At 37.5% G+C, this 18,245-nt stretch overlaps 1 protein-coding gene across 1 annotated transcript in view; it reads left to right on the top strand.

The window, feature by feature from the left end:
* Nucleotides 1–18,245, top strand: part of LOC130026003 (disintegrin and metalloproteinase domain-containing protein 18-like) — a 124,076-nt gene that overhangs the window by 22,777 nt on the left and 83,054 nt on the right. The window contains 4 exon segments of the mRNA XM_056116660.1: nucleotides 1,805–1,870; nucleotides 11,863–11,934; nucleotides 15,345–15,511; nucleotides 16,392–16,473. Coding sequence (XP_055972635.1) covers nucleotides 1,805–1,870; nucleotides 11,863–11,934; nucleotides 15,345–15,511; nucleotides 16,392–16,473 — 387 coding nt within the window.

Below are 18,245 nucleotides of genomic sequence, written 5' to 3'. Positions count from 1 at the left end.
AACCCAATAGGAGAGAGAGAATAAAAGGGAATGCCCTGCCACAGAGGCAGGGTGGGATGGGAGGGGTGGGCGGTGGGAGGGATACTGGGACCCGTGGTTGTGGGAAATGGTCACTGGTGGAGGGATGGGTATTCAAAATAAATAAATTAATATAAAAGAAGAAAAAGTTTTTCAATGAAGAAAAGGTATCTTCAATATGGGGGCTGGAATAATTAAATATCAATGTATCTACATAATTGAATATCCAATAAATGAACCTTTACTTAAATTTTAATACTGTAGCTATATATAAAAATTAGCTCAAAGTTGATAACTAATTAATACATAAAGTATTAGATGATATCTTAAAAGATACATAAGAAAATTCTTTTAGAAATATATTTTTAGACATAATATCAAAAGTATTATCTATAAAAATAGATGAATTGGGCTTTTTTAAAAAATAAATATTTTTCTGCAAACAAAACCCATGAAAATACTTAAGGCCAAACTACTAAGTGAAAGAATTTGACAAGTAATCTCTATAAAAAGTATATAAAGCTTTTTAAATTAACATTTAAAAATAAAATAAAAACAGATAATTCTAAAGAATTATACAAATGACAGCAAAAAAAAACAAAATTAAGTCTAACAATATATCCATTATTACTGACATTTATCAATGCAAATTAAGTCAACTATCAGGTAGTATCACTATTTATTGGAACAGTTAAAAGGTAAAGGCCCTCCCGTTGATCGTCGATTTGTTCGAGCGGGCCCAGTAACGTCTCCATTGGAGACTTTGTTGTTACTGTGTCTGGCATATCGAATACTCTCGGTAGCTTGCCGGGCTCTCCGAGAGGGGCGGAGGAATCGAACTCGGGTCGGCCATGTTGGCCGCTTGTAAGGCGAACGCCCTACCCACTGTGCTATCGCTCCAGCCCAGTTAAAATTTTAAAAATGCAGTGAAAACAAAACACAGTTGGTAGAAAAACTGGATATTTTGAACACTGTTGGTTCAAATGAAATTGGCATCATCTTTTAAAAAATGTCTTATAAGTTGTTAGATCAAGTAATAATTGTTTACAAACTAGTATACATTGGTATTGTTGGAGGTCGTTATGACTTTAAAGAGATTCAAAAGGGAGATTTTTGTGTTAATTGAATAGTTATGTAACTTGTTTGCAATATAGTTTGATTTATAAATGAATATAGGGAAAGTGACAGAAATAAATGCATTGAAAATGGCAGGTGGGACTGGAGAGATGATACTGTGGGTAGGACGTTTGCCTTGCATGTGGCAGACCCGGGTTCAATCCCCACACCCCACACAGTCCCCCTGAGCACCGCCAGGAGTAATTCCTGAGTACAGAGCTAGGAGTAAACCCTGTGCATCATTAGATATGACTCAAAATGGGGAAAACAAAAAAGAAAGAAAAAGGCAGGAAAATACATAACTGAATTTTCTGGCTTTGGTAATGTGCTAAAGATTTGTAATATGTAACTATTGATGTGACTTAAAGATGTGCCACAGTTGATATTATAAATTCTTTAGTGAAACAGTTCATAAAAAATTTGCTATAAATGTAAATGAACTTCATCGTCATATATATACTCATTTATTATAAATAGAGAAGACCTAATCTCCTACATTACTCTAGCAAGATTACTATGGTTCATTAAACACAAACATTTTTAATGATTTTTTAAAATTTTCAATTAATTTTTATGTTTTAATTCTTGTAATAATATTTTTATACTTTTAAAATGTCATTTATTTGCTCAAAATCCAAATATAACATTTGATATATCTATTTTATTTCAGAAAAAAATGTTTTCAAAATTATTACCTATTTATGTAGAAATTCATATTATAGTGGAAAAGGATTTGGTAAGTGAAACTTTTCTTAACTCTTTTTTTTCAACATAATATTTTCTATAATTTTAAGGATGTATGTTTAATTATTTACAAAGATATTTTTTATTATAGTTGCTATTCAATTACTATTGAAAGGTCAAATAAATAAAACATCAAAACTCTACTCTCTTCTCATACATTCAACTCTTTGTTCTCATAACCAAAAACTTTGACTGACTTTAACTCACTTATCTTGTTATTTTGCTGTTTCTGCTGCTTTAACATACTATTTACATATGAAGTAATCATCTAAAATGTTTCAATCTCTTAATAACAAGGCAGACTATATCATTTGATAATGCTTTGATAGCAAATGTTTCTAATGTCTTAAATTATATAAATGATTATATAAATGCTTTGATATCAATTGTTTTTAATGTGTTAAATTATATAAATGAGAAACAATTTGAGTGCTCAAATATGTTTTTTTCTTGTATTTTTACTTAAATAATCATATTTATATTTTAAAAATCATTTTTATTGATATGCTTGGATTTTCAATACTGTTAATCATATTTTCATAAATATATCATTCAATGATTGATTTAAAGAAGGCTTTTGATTCTGTTGAGACGGAAGCAGTCATTGAAGCCCTAGCCAATCAGGGTGTTCAAACTCAATACATCAGGATCCTCTGTGAGCTGTATTACGGATTCACTACCAGGATCTCACCATTCTACAAAGAAGTGATCGTTGATGTTAAGAGAGGGGTTCGGCAGGGTGATACCATTTCACCGAAACTCTTCAGTGCCACCCTCGAGAACATCATGAGATGACTGGAATGGGAAGGAATGGGAGTGAAGATAGATGGTCGGCAAATACACCATCTCCTCTTTAATGATGACATTGTTCTAATAACACCAAACATTAGCCAAGCAACACAAATGCTGGCCGACTTTGACCGTGAGTGTGGAAAGGTCGGATTACAGCTGAATCTCACAAAGACAATGTTCATGAGAAACAGTCTTGTTCCTGACGTTCCATTCACTCTCAATGGAATGACCATCTCTTAATGCAACAGTTATGTGTACCTAGGTTGAGAAGTCAACATGATGAATGACCTGGCACCTGAGTTGCGCAGGAGAAAGAGAGCGGCTTGGAATGCCTTCAAGAGCGTCAAAGAAATAGCTAAAAGGACGAAGTACCTCCAGCTCCAAGCACATCTCTTTGATTCCACTGTTCTTCCTGCATTAACATATGCCTCAGAGACCTGGGCCCTACGAAAACATGATGAGAACGCTATTCAGATCTCTCAAAGAGGAATTGAAAGAGCTATGCTTGGAGTATCATGCTTCACTCAAATGAGAGAAAGAATCTGGAGTTCCGACCTCCGTCAATGCTCAAGAATCAAGGACGCTGTCCCATTTGCCTAGGCATTGAAAATCAGATGGACTGGACACGTAATGAGATTTGAAGACGACCGCTGGACTAGAGCCATTACCGACTGGATTCCACGGGACATCAAAAGATCACTTGGCCGCCCACCTACCGGATGGTCAGACTTCTTTGTCAAGACCCTGAGCGATCAGTTTGAGACTGTTCATGATCCTAGAATGAGCAGATGCCATTGGGCTACGCTAGCACGCAACAGGGATGAATGGAGACGGTACTGGTGTCTGCTCTAGCAAATCAATGAGTAACGGGATATCAAGTTATCAAGTGATATCATTAAAAAACAACACTCATCACCAGAGAGCCCATTTCCACCTCCAGGAGCACAAGAACCCCTTTCATCCCTACCCACCCATGTGAACTCAATTATGTAGACAATATCTTCAGTTCTGATGAAGTGGTGCCCATTTGTTTTCCATTTATTATGCTTCTTTTTTAAATTTTATATTTTGTATTTGGGATAGATCTCTCTTTATCCATGGAAGTAGTAACATCTACAAACATAGGTGAATATAGCTAATCTCTAGAATTCCACAAAATTGCTAATTAATGATAAATTTATAAAGTAAAATATTTTTAAAAAGATAGTTTTTAATTATCTAAGTTAAAACTTAATATTATGGATTATTCTGTGCTAATACACTTATATTTATATAAAAATAATTCTACAAATGTAAAATTTAATAATAGTGAGGAGAGATAAGGAAGACATGAGGGGACAATATTAATAGGTCTATAGAAGCAAAAGAAGTAAGTTTTATTTGAAGAAAAAGAATATTAGATTTATGTTCAAAAATACTATTGATATGCTTGAGTCCACAATAATAAGTAAAATGTTGTAATAAAAATCTTTTTAGATATAAAAAACCCCTACCTAATCAGATATATAATGTTAAATATAAATGAAATGTTAATTCTTATTGTGAATGTAAACAATCCCTCAGCTGGACAGGAATAAGCAAACCTTGCTTAATTTAGTAGAAGGCAACCACAAGAGTCATGAATGAGTACCATGTGCAATGCCAAGTGCTGAGAAATTTGTCTTTTCTTTAAAGAAGCTTCTTACAAGTCTGGTTTCAAGTCTGTAAATTCCCTAAGCAGTTGCCAGTTCCCAAATACATATTGTTCCCTCAGATATGAATTTGATAACTTTGATGTATCATGTTGTGATACCTTGTGGTGACATGTTCATTTCATTTCATTGAGAATTTGTACTATATCCTTCCATTCTCTTCTGGTTCATAGAGTCTCACTTGATAGATATGCTACGAATATGGATTTTCATTTGAATGTAAATTCTTTTTTTATACTGCTGCTTTCACTTTTTGTCTCTATCTTTAATTTTGTCATTTTGAGCATAATGTGTCTTAGAGCCTTTTTATTTGAGTCTATTTTTCCTGGGACCCTCCTTTTGGTTTCTTCAATCTGTGTGCCTGTATTCTTCAACACTAGAAAATTCTTATCAATTATTTCTTTCTTTTTTTTTTATGTATTACATAGTTTTTTTTTAATATTGAAATATTTTAAAGTGATTTTTTTTAATTTATTTATTGAATCACCGTGGGAAAGGTTACAAAGCTTTCAGGTTTAGGTCTCAGTCATGCAAATATCAAACACATTTCCCTTTACCAATACTTATTTTTTACCATGAAGAACCCCAATAAAACTCCACCCCCCACCCCTCCCCGTCCCTGTGGGGCAGATGAATTCTAGTTAACACTCTATCTGCTTTGATTAGATTCATTGTTTCAATAAAATATTCACCACTATTATTTAGAGTTTACCCCCCCCCCCCAAATCAGACATGCTGAAAAAGCATTGTGAAGTGATTTGCTTTCTACAGCTGGGTTCAAGAATTAAATGTTGGTTTTGGATTTCTGCTATTTTACTTATTGACCCTGGAAGTATTTCTACTGAAAGTCAGATAGTTAAGAAATTGGTTTCTGTGCTCTGGAGTCGTGGCCGTGCTGGAGAGCCGCTCATGGGGGGCAACTGGTGGCCTCGGTAGGGCGTGAAGGGCGGACCGAAACGCCCCCCTTCCCATGAGGTTTTAGTCGCCCCCACTCCCCCGGCTCATGCCTGCTGTCCACAAGGCTCCCATGTGGCCGCCATCTTTCTTTCCAGAGAGGAGAGGGCGAATGGGGCAACACCCTTTCCCCTCCGGACAGACATGATGGCCTGGATTAACGCATAGTCCGTTCACTTTTCTGCTCCAAGCTGCCGGGTTCTGCATTAAGTCCTTGTGCTTCTGGGGCCGTGGCCGTGCTGGAGAGCCGCTTGCGGGGGGCAACTGGTGACCTCAGTAGGGCGTGAAGGATGGACCGGAATGCCCCCCTTCCCATGAGGTTTTAGTCGCCCCCACTCCCCCGGCTCATGCCTGCTGTCCACAAGGATCCCATGTGGCCGCCATCTTTCTTTCCAGAGAGGAGAGGGCGAATGGGGCAACACCCTTTCCCCTCTGGACAGTCATGATGGCCTGGATTAACGCGTAGCCCATTCACTTTTCTGCTCCAAGCTTCTGGGTTATGCATTAAGTCCTTGTGTTTCTGGGGCTGTGGCTGTGCTCCAAACTTAACTATGATTTTCAGAGAGAAACGTTGGGTGGTTTACTTCCCATGGATCACTTTGTATATAGAAAGACGTCGAGCAGCCGTATAAGCGTCCGCGCGGTTTTGAGGAAAAGTCCTAGTTCCCGCATACTTGAGCTGTGCTTGTAGAGGCTTCTGGTCACCGGGGTTCCATCTGGGGGAGGCGGGATGCGGTACCTACCCCATCTGGGACTTTCCGATGATCTCGGCTCTTTTTGGAACCTGTTTTTTTTTTTTTTCCTTCGGGATCTGTGGATCCCGCCCTCCATGTAGTCCTTCTCTTTGGCTGAATGCTGTAAAGATGGCGCTGGGGGGCGGGCTGTGGGCGTGACTTCCGGAATCTGAGGTTACCTGGGAGTTGTAGTCCCGGCAGATTTGAGGAAAAGTCCTAGTTCCCGCATACTCGAGCTGTGCTTGTAGAGGCTTCTGGTCACCGGGGTTCCATCTGGGGGAGGCAGGATGCGGTACCTACCCCATCTGGGACTTCCCGATGATCTCGGCTCTTTTTGGAACCTGTTTTTTTTTTTTCCCCTTCCGGATCTGTGGATCCCGCCCTCCATGTAGTCCTTCTCTTAGGCTGAATGCTCTATTTCTTTTTTTAATGTACATAAGATACTTTATTTAAACACCACACTTCACAAAGTTGTTCAGATTACAGTTGTTACAAGCTGTTGATGTTTGTCACCAAGCATATCACCAAAGTGACCCTCCCTCCACTACTGTCCTCATTTACCAAACTACCCTCACCTTAGCAGGCACACAGGCTAATTTACTATATACTGCTTGTTGCAACTGCATGGCTAAAGAAATGATCAAAAATATTTCAGTAAAAGAAAATAGTGAAAAATTGTTGTATCTCACCATGGGATTGTTAAGTCCTTGTCTGTGGATTTATAAAGTTGTTTGTTGCTAACTGAGCCTTCAGTGGTTTTGTTTTTGTCTGTTAAATTTAGTTGGCTTCTATGCAACTTTCCACATAATTTGCAGTGCTCCTACTGACATTTCAGTATTGACAAATTGGAGGAGGTGTCATGCAGCCGCCTATCTACACACTTTAGGATCTATGGTCTGGATCAGTGAAGTTTTGGTACTTCTGCTGTGCTGAAGATGATTCTTTGTAGTTAGTCCCCATGAGACTCTCCGAGGAATTGTACTGAGATCTACTATCTTCCTTACCCGTCTGTCTTCATTCAATGATGCAACATCTAACTGTGAGCAGTGTAGATTTGATGAGGAGTTTTGGAAATGGACCCGTAGGAATGTCAGAGGTTAGGTGTGGAGGCTAGAGAGTGGTATCACCTGCTAGGTGGTCAGTGAGCAGAGTTTCTATATTAATTTTGTAATGTTATCCTTCTCTATTGTTTTATTATGCCTTAATTTTTTGGAAAAATTCTACAGTTGTTCCTTCTGGGATCATGAATTTACTGTTTCCCCAGATTGCTTTGACTCACTTTTTTTAAGTCAATATTGATTTCAAAGACTGATTTTAATATTGATTTCAAATATTGCTCGGGCAGAGCCTGGCAAGCACCCCGTGGCATATTCAATATGCCAAATACAGTAATGACAGTAGGTCTCATTCCTCTGACCCTGAAAGAGCTTCCCATCGTTGGGAAAAGATGAGTAAGAAGAGGCTGCTAAAATCTCAAGGCTGAGAGGAATAAAGACATTACTGGCGTCTGCTCGAGTAATTCAATGATCTATAATTCTATATTTATTTCAGTACCATTGCAGTTTTGATTATTATAACTCTGTGGCACAGAGTTGAGAAACACAGTATCTCCCATATTCTTTCTCTTACAATTTCTTTGACTATACAAGGGACTAAATTTACAAATTTTAGTAAAGATTTTTCCAAATTATTGATGAATGTCATTGGAGTTTTGATGGGAATTACTTTAAAATTTATATACTTTGTGTAGGCAGTTATTTTAACATTGTTGATTATTCTAATTCATAAAAGGGATATTTTCCCTGTTATCTATTTTATTTTCTGGTATCTTCTATTTCATAGTGATTTATGGTTTTACTGTACAATTTGTTCACTTTTAAATGAATTTTTAAGTATCTGGTATTTTGGGGCACTTGAACGGGGCTGTCTTTAATTATTTAATTCTTTAATTCCTTTAATTCTCATTAATTATTTGAATATAGAAATGCTACAAACTTTTCTGTGTTAGCTTTGTATTCTACTTTGCTGTAATTATTTATTGTTTGTAAGATTTTTGATTTCTTCGACGTTCTTGAAGGCATTCCAAGCCACTCTCTTCCTCCGGCGCACCTCGGGTGCCAGGTCATTTGTCATGTTGACTTCTAGACATAGGTACACATACCTGTTGCATTCGGAGATGGTCATTCCGTTGAGAGCGAATGGGGCGTCAGGAACGAGGCTGTTTCTCATAAACATTGTCTTCGTAAGATTCAGCTGTAGTCCTATCTTTCCACACTCACGGTCAAAGTTGGTCAGCATTGGTGCCGCTTGGCTGATGTTTGGTGCTATTAAAACAATGTCATCAGCAAAGCGGAGGTGGTGTAGTTGTCGACCATCTATCTTCACTCCCATTCCTTCCCATTCCAGTCGTCGCATGATGTTCTCGAGGGTGGCACTGAAGAGTTTCGGTGAAATGGTATCACCCTGCTGAACCCCTCTCTTGACATCAATGATTACTTCTTTGTAGAATGGTGAGATCCTGGTAGTGAATCTGCAATACAGCTCACGGAGGATCTTGATGTATTGAGCTTGAATGCCCTGATTGGCTAGGGCTTCAATGACCACTTCCGTCTCAACAGAATCAAAGGCCTTCTTTAAATCAATGAACGTTAAACAAAGCGGCATCTTGAACTCCTGAGAAACCTCAATGAGCTTGGTTATCGTGTGGATATGGTCGATGGTGCTGAATCCTTTGCGGAACCCGGCTTGCTCTCATGGTTGTCCTTCAACTAGTGTTCTGCCAATCCTATTTAGGATGACTCAGTGAACAACTTGTAGATGACAGACAATAGGCAGATCGGGTGATAGTTGCCAATGTCATGGATGTCTCTCTTCTTGAACAGTAGTACGGTCCTGCTGGTTTTCCATTGAGATGGAACCATGCATTCGGACAGGTAGCATGTGAAGAGCTGAGCCAGTGTATTGATGAGTACTGACAGCAGGTTCTTCAGGTGTTCAGGTCTGACCTTGTCTGGGCCGGGTGCTGTTCATTTCTTTACCGACGAAATGGCGTGTCGGATTTTGGAAGGGAGAACGTTGGGAACGACATATCCATGCTGTGGAATTTGGTATGTTGGCAAGTGGACATGGCTATCGAAGAGATTTGAGTAGAAGTCATGGATAATCTTCTCCATTGCCGTTCTGGAGGATGTGATGGATCCATCAAGATGTCGGAGGGCAGTCATCTTGGTCTTGTAGTTGGCGAAGGACAGGCGGGTGTTACGAATACTTTTCCCGGCTTCTGCCGCATCTACCAGCACTTCTGCTCTTCTCTCTTTGAGGTCTTCCTTGATCGCATCTCTGCATTGCTTTGCGAGCTGGGATGTTAGTTTGCGGTTGCCTGAGGCATGCGCCAAACCACGCTGTCGAATAAGCTCAAGAGTTTTCGAAGACAGGCGATTTTTTGTGGCTATCTCTCTCTTGGCATTCCTCGCACATTCATGGAGGTGCTGTACCAGTCGATCATATTCCTCATCAATGTTGTCAACAATGGCATCTTCCCATGTTGCTGCAATAGTGCCAAAGAGCTCCCAGTTGGTGGTCATTCTGGGAGTTCTCTTTATACTTTGCAGCCCTTTCTCCCCGCTCTGTGAAGTAGAATTTTGCATGAAGGAGACAGTGGTCTGATCCTGTTTGGAATTTTGGGACAAAAGTGACATCAGTCAGGCAAAACTGTCGATTGAAAATGATGTGGTCTATTTTGTTGTGGAATCGTCCACCAGGAGACTCCCATGTCCAACGTTTAGATTCTGCCTTCTGGAACTGTGAGTTATCATGGATGGTCTTGGTCGACATGATGAACTCAGACAGTCTCTCACCCTGTTCGTTCCATTCTAGGCCATGGGTCCCGATGTGAAGTTCTTCAGCTGATCTTCTCGGTCCTATCTTGGCATTAAAATCACCCACAATGATCTTTTAGAAGGTGTGGTCTTCTTTATAGAACTTCTCCAGCTCCATGTAGAACTTCTCAATTTCTCTTTCATCATAATGAGATGTTGGTGTGTAGACAACGAAGATAGAAACTGCCGGCAGTGAGTCACATCTATTCAAGAACGTCGAAGAAATAGCTAAGAGGATGAAGAAACTCCGGCTCCGGGCACATCTCTTTGATTCCACTGTTCTTCCTGCATTAACATATGCCTCAGAGACCTGGGCCCTATGCAAACAGGATGAGAACGCTATTCAGGTCTCCCAAAGAAAAATTGAAAGAGCTATGCTTGGAATATCACGTTTCACTCAAATGAGAGAAAGAATCCGGAGTTCCGACATCCGTCGACGATCAAGAATCAGGGACGCTGTCTCATTTGCCAAGGTGTCAAAAATCAGATGGGCTGGTCACGTAATGAGATTTAAAGACGACCGCTGGACTAGAGCTGTTACCGACTGGATTCCACGGGATGTCAAAAACCGTGTGGCCGCCCACCTACCAGATGGTCACACTTTTTCGTGAAGATCATGAACGATCGGTTTGAGGCTCTTCATGTTTCCAGAGCGAAAAGATGCCATTGGGCTACACTAGCACGCGACAGGGACAAATGGAGATGTTACTGGTGCCCGCTCGAGCAAATCGACAACTAATGGGAAGTTAAGTGATTAAGTGATTAAGATTTTTGATGTAATCATTAGATTTGCAATGCATATTATCATGTCATCCTCAAATAGGGATATTTAACTTCTTTTCCAATTTGGCCCTTTTGCTATTTTTTTCTTTTCTATAGCAAAGACTTCCAAACTATGCTGAATAAGACTGATGAAAGTAGACATTTTTCCCATGAGCCTGATCTCAGGAGAAAGACATTCAGTTTTCACCATGGAGTACTATATTGGCTGGGCCACACTTGGTTGTTTTCAGATCTTATTTCTTGCTCTGCGTTCAAGGGTCATGTCTGCTAGTGCTTGGGGGAACAATGCTTGTGTCAGGGATTGAATCAGGGTCTGCATCTTGAAAGGCAAACACCTTATTCCATGTGCTAACTTTCTAGCCCTAGCTTCTATTTCTTTTAATAGAGATTTGTGCTGGAGCGATAGCACAGCGGGTAGGGCGTTCGCCTTACAAGCGGCCAACATGGCCGACCCAAGTTCGATTCCTCCGCCCCTCTCGGAGAGCCCGGCAAGCTACCGAGAGTATTCGATATGCCAGACACAGTAACAACAAAGTCTGCAATGGAGACGTTACTGGGCCCGCTTGAGCAAATCGATGATCAATGGGAGGGCCTTGTATATTTCTGTCTTATATAAATGTATATAAGACTTATATAAATAAGTCTTCTACATAATTTCATAAAATTTATTCCTAGGTGCTAATTATTTTAATATTTTTTTTCTTTACTTATATTCTTTTACTTATATTCTTTTTGATTACTTGCATAACAAAATGCTTTTTATTCCTCAAGCAATTCTCAGGGCTGTAAAGTAGTATTCCCAGAATACGTGGACATTCTGCCAATTGAGAAGGAAGTTTAAAAACTAGTCCAGGAGAAAGAACACAGAACTATGAGGGCTCTGTGGACACAGGTTTATGAGGTGTGAGCAGTCACATTCAGGTCCATGTGCATGCAAGTCTTGCTTCCATGAACAATGAATTTTGTCCCCCTCTACACAACGGTTTGTAATACATAGTTTTAGACTTGTACTTTAGTATACTGATTTGTTCTTCATCAAATATTTTATTGGAGTTTTTAATGAAGTCTTTATTTTCTATGTATGAATTCTGTTATTTGCAAATAATATATATCAGATTTTTTTAAAAGATCATACAAATTCTGCCTTTACAGTATGACTATATGGGATCAGAAATGATGGTTGTCACCCAGAAAATTATCCAGATTGTCAGCCTTGTTAACACTGTAAGTTTTTAATATTTAGCATCTCCTATAATTCATTAAAATTAAATTAAAATAGATTTTTATTCCTTTGTGTTCTTTCAACCAGCTCTTTAGTTATAAAATGTGAAGTCCAAATTACTAATGCAAGTACAATTTTATGTAAAGATCAATTATAATTTGGAAGACGTTGTAAAAAATCCTTGAGTAAAAGTATTCTGAAGAGATCTTGAAGAAACTGATTATTCACACCTTTGCATAAGTCACTCCTTGCCTAAAATAGTGTGCATTCCTTAAACCCAATATGAGAGAGAAGAATTTTATTCCACTTATTTGTGTAGGTACTTTAGGTCAAATAATTCTATCATTCTTTTCATTAAAAAGTTTTACTTTTAATTTATACAACTTGATTTATAGAACTATTAACAATAAACTTCCAGGCGTACAATGTTCCAACTAGAGAACGTTTTTCAGATCCCCAACACCGCCTCGCTCCACCACCTGCCTCCCAGACAGGCACATATTAAAATGTGATTATTGTTGTTTCAGAACTGTTGGCTCTAGTGGTTTAGCAATATCAGATATCTCACTTACCCCCAATATGTCTAAGGGACCACATCCTTGCCCATGTGCTGTCTTCAGAATGCCTCTTCTTATTCTCTGCTCCCTTTCTTTCTGTTCCCTGCCTTTCTATCCCTGTCATCTAGAACCAGAAGTTAAAATTAATGAATTGTTGACATTTATTAGTCTTATATTCAGCATAGTCAACACTTCTATTTTATGTAGTTTTAATACAATGAGTTTTGATATAATATGTGATGCAATGTTATTTAAAATTTTTTAATCATAGGGATTGGAGAACTAATACTGATTTAAAAATTTTTATTTATAGAGGTAGGGAATGTGTTTTGAATGTGGCTGATGCAAGACAAGTCCCCAATTCAATTCCTGGCATCCCATGTGGCCCTCTGAGTCCTACCAAGAGTGATTCTGTTGAGTGTGTGGCCTGAAAAAATTTCATCTATACTCTACTGCTATTTCTGCTTGCTTTTAAGGAATTTTTATTAATGCCCATGATTTATAATATTGTTAATAGAACGTTACAACATACAATAATATACCAATATTAGATTCCTGGCATTCCTCCCCAATGTTTTATAATTCATCTCTCACCACTCTCTAACACCCTTGGAAGCTTCAGTTCTGTGGGCTGATTCTTAGGGTTTGACATAGCTGAACATTTTGATGTAGTTGTTACTTTACCTTTCCTTATTATATTTCTTTATATAGCACATTATGAGAGACCATTTTTCATTAGCTAGTCTCCTTCTGATTGATTTCACTTAACTTGATACCCTTTCCTTCCATACATGTAGTGGAAAAATTGCACGATTTCTTTCTCCTTGTATCGCTCCCTCGCTCCCTCTCTCCCTCCTTTCTTTCCTTCCTTCCTTCCATCCTTCTGTCAATCCTTCTTCTGGCTTACTTCATTTACTATGACATCGCTAGTTCTGTCCAAGTTGCAGCAAATTCATTCATTTGTCATTGGATACCTAGATAGATTCCATCATCTTGCTATTATACTTTCTGCAAAGAATAATGTTGTGCATGTGTCTTTCTGAGTGAATATTTTTCTGTCCTTGGGTATATGCTCACAAATGAAATTGATGGGTCACATGACAGTTCGATTTTTTTTTTACTTTACTGAGGAATCTACATACTGTTTTCCATACGGATTGCACCAGGCAACATTCTCACCAGCAGCAGGTGATTCCCCTTTCACCGCATGCCCCATAGAACAAAATGTTCCTAATATTTTTAAAATATTTTATGCTAAAGAACCACAGGAATTTCAGTGTTTCAGAGGCTACTAGACTTCAAATGGTATTTCAGTGATCAGGCAAGTGTAGGTCTAGTTTATCCCATTTTTATTCCAGCAGTCTGGAGTCAGTCTGAAATGGACATAAGAACATGTGCTTATCCCCTAACCCATATAGTTTGTGAGCTTGGAGTAGAGTTATTTAGGGTATCAGAGTAACCACTGGGGCCACAAGCACCCTTGGGACAACTGTTTGGGTTTAAATGTAATTGGTCTGTATGATTAGTCCTGGGGCCCAGGGCCAGAACAGTAACGATTAACCAGTTCGGGAGACTGGGGAAGGACAGTCTCTCTGTTAGGTGAGATGGGACAGGTAGAGTCTTGCTTCTGCTTTTTTTTGATGTGGCCAATCTTATTTGTGAGAGGAGATATCTTATTGTTTTTAATTGCAGTTTCTTGATAAGTAGAGCACATTTTCATATACTATTGGTCATATTTGTCCTTTGAGGAAGCGTTCAGTTCTTCTCATTTTTTGATGTTTTTAAATTTAATTTTATTTTTATAAAGTAGTTCACAATATTTGATTACATTTAATATTCAAACAACAATCCCACAACCATACACCTTCCCAAAACCATATTTTAGATGTTTCCATCCTGAACCCCAAACCCTACCACAAAGCAGAAATGAAATAATTTATTTTGTATTATTTGTTATGGCTGGAGCGATAGCACAGTGGTAGGGTGTTTGCCTTGCAAGCCGCAGGCCTGGCCGAGCAGGGTTCAATTCCTCCGCCTCTCTCAGAGAGCTCAGCAAGTTACTGAGAGTATCTCACTAGAACGACAGAGCCTGGGAAGCTACGTGACTTATTGGATTTGCCAAACACAGTAACAACAAGTCTCAAAATGGAGACGTTACTGGGCCCACTCGAGCAAATCAATGAACAACGTGAGGACAGTGCTACAGTGTTTGTTATGAATAAACTCCTGAAAATGCTCCAAAAAAGATTTCTTACAGGTATGTGTGTGAAGATTGCTGTATTTCACCCAGGATCATATAAGACCTTCTGTAAAAAATCACTAACATGCTGTTAAAGGTTGAGTCTTGTATATATATATATATATATATATATATATATATATATATATCTGAAAATGTATTTCCCTCTAAGATTGGTTGCCTTCTACTTTAAACTCCATAAAATGTGGCATGCTACTATTGGAATATGAGTGATATGAGGTATGAGATGTGTGGCTGTGAATGTGGCCACATGGTTCAGGAATAGGTTCACTTGTGGATGAGGGTCCGTGGGAGCATGTAGAGATTGGCTGTGACCAGGGTGGTGGTTGAGTACTGGAGGTTTTCAGCTGCTAAGTCTGAGTCCCTTGGGGTGGGGAGGTGCCTCATCCGCCCCTCCTCTGGGATAACCCAAATGAAACAGCCTGGCACGGACCTTGCGGCATGGCTATATTGAGTCATTTTATGGTCTCCTCAGAGAGAATTGTAATGATTTTTTGATGCTTTTAATTGTTAATTTTTGTAAACGCTTTATATTGGGTATAAAATCTTTGTCAGTAATATTTCTTGAATAAATACATGCATTATATAATTTCAGATGTTTTCTCAGTTTAAATTGTCTGTGATTCTATCATCCTTGGAACTGTGGTCAGTTAAAAATAAAATATCTATCAATGATGAGGATGATAATTTATTACAAAGATTTTTGACATGGAAAAAGGACTTTCTTATTCTACAGCAACATGATGTAACATTACTGCTTATGTAAGAACAATTTTGTAAATAAATATTAAATATTAATCATTTAACTAGTATGATCACTTAATGCAAGTATTCTAGTTTCAATTTTCTCTATAACCATGTGAAGATATTTAATGTACATTTTTTGTAATAGAGGCAACTATAGAATCTGAAGTATGATGGAAACAACACCCACCCCGCATAAATTGGTTATTTAACAAAATATTTTGGGATACAATTTGTTTGAAAGACTTCTCTACTCATAAACATTTATTATCTCAACTATATAACAGAATACTTATAAATTTTATTGAATTAACAATGCAGAAATTGAGTTTAATATTATGTATTAATACATTTTGTCTTAATTTTTTATTAAGAGATATTAGGATTGTTTTTTGATACTTATTTTAAATATTTGGGGCCAGAGAGATGGTACAGTGGGTAAGGCTCTTGTTCTGCATGTGGCTAACCTGGATTTGCTCCCTGGCTTCATATGATGCCCCGTCCCCTACCAAGACTGATCCCTGAGCTCAGAGTCAAGAGTAAATCCTGAGCTGGATGTGACCGTAGAACAAAAAAGCAGATTTAGGAATGATAAAATAATTCATCCACAAAGTTAAAATATCTCAGTTTATAATAGTCAATACATTAATGAAGGATAAGTTAAAATGAGTAGAATTATGGATATCAAAGCCATATCATGTTTAGAGATATGTGAGAAATTGTTATCAAATAAATTATAGTTTTCTATGATTTTGACACTTTATATACATAAACCTTATACCTTAAGTATTGGCATCTTTACAAACTAATTCAAAATTGTATGGAGGGATGTTTAATTTAATGCATGCGCACTATTTTTATGAACAATTATGCTAATAAAAATTATTATATGGTATAGTTACAGGAATCATTCTAAATATGTTGGAGCGTCATTTCCTCACTCAATATGTAATAATAGCTATGATGCAGAAATTGCTGTGGTATGTTGTACTTGACTTTATTTATTTTTCTATCTTCTGAACTTTACACTACATTATTAGGTATTATTTTAAACAATAAGTAATAGTGATATTTTTTCAAAGTGTATATTGTTCTATAGGTTCTATTCTATTTGAAAACTCAGAAGGTTTATGTGATAAATATCAGTATTGACTAAGGTCATTGTACCATTCACAACTAGGTATAATAGTCATGAATGTTTTATCAATTTATATTTACTATTGATGACATGACATGATTTATAATTCTCATGATTTAATCATATAATTTTAATGCACCACACCCACCAACAAGGTGCCACAAATCATATATCACTCTACTTGATATCTTATTTGGCTTTTTTGGGGATGGGGGTGGTCACATCCTGCACAATCTTCAGGGGATACTTTTGGCTCTGCAGTCAGGAATCATTTCTGGTGGTGCTTGGGGGGACTATTGGGATGCCGAGGATTGATCCTGGGTTGGCCACATGCTGGGCAAGTGCCTTGCCACTGTACTACCACCCCAGTCCCTGTCACTCTACTTGAATTCCTTATCATCATCCTCTGCTCACTCCCAAATACCCCACCACACCCTTATAGCCTCCATTCTGTTGTAATAGGTTAAGGGTTTGTTTTCATTGGACAGTGTCTATTCCTTTGCTTTTTTTTTTTAACATATATGAGTGAGATCATCCTGTTTGTCTTTTTCTTATCTCATGTTGCTTAGTATCATATTCTTTTTTAAATCCATGTTATAGTAATATGTAAGACTTCAACTTTCTTATAGATGAGTATTCTATTGTGTATATTAACTATTTCCTTATATATTAATCAGTAGTTGGCACACAGGTTGTTTCCAAATAACAATTGTAAAAAGTACTGCAGTGAAGAAAGTTGAAAATACCTTTTGAAATAGTTTTTCTAGGTATCAAGAATTGGAATTAATGGACCATAGAGTAATTCTGTTTCAATTTTTCATGAGAAATTTTCTTACTATTTTCTTTATAGCCTGACCCGGTCTACAATCACACCAACTATTCATGTAGGTTTCTTAGCAGGTTAGATTTTACATTCTGACCTACTAAGTCTCTTTGCCTTTTGATCAAAAGTTTTGTTCATTGACATTGGAGAAATATTGACATGAAATAATTTGTCATTTTTGTATGAGGATTTTGGTTGTTTTTGCTTTTGAATTGTTTTCCCTATAGTCATTCATTATTTCTTTCAGAGTTGGTTTAGATGCAATGAATTATTTTTTCAGTTGTTTTTCTGGTAATGTTTTTATCAGTCCTTCAAATCTAGGTGATAATCTGGCAGGGTGGAAGATTTTATGTTGGAGATCCTTTTAGTTCAATACTTTTAGCGTACTGTTTCATCTTCTACTTGCTTGTAGACTACATTTGACATATTTCACGAGTTTTATGTTTTCCTTGTATTTGAAACTTTAATTTTTTCTGGCCATTTTAAGTTTGCCCTCTTTGATTCTTGCAATAATGTTTACAAACTCTCTTCTTGGTGCCATATATGTTTTTTTTTCACTCTTTGGTTTTCCTAGAACAGTACACAAGTTTATCAGACTGGAGAGGTCCTCAGATAATTTATTTCTTTTAAGGTATCCTTCCCCTTCCTGTCTTTACTCTCCTTCTGGAATGTCTATGATTCTAAGTGTTTCCTCTAGCTATTTTCCATAAAATATCTTTAAATTTTCTTCATTAAATCTTTTATTTTTTCTTACTTATTCTTTTATGTATATATATAAATTTATTTATTGA

Source organism: Sorex fumeus, unplaced genomic scaffold, assembly GCF_029834395.1.
Source record: "Sorex fumeus unplaced genomic scaffold, SorFum_2.1 ptg000033l, whole genome shotgun sequence".
NCBI lineage: Eukaryota > Metazoa > Chordata > Mammalia > Eulipotyphla > Soricidae > Sorex > Sorex fumeus.
The sequence above is the reverse complement of the archived record's forward strand: the minus strand, read 5'-3'. Positions and strand labels throughout refer to the sequence as shown.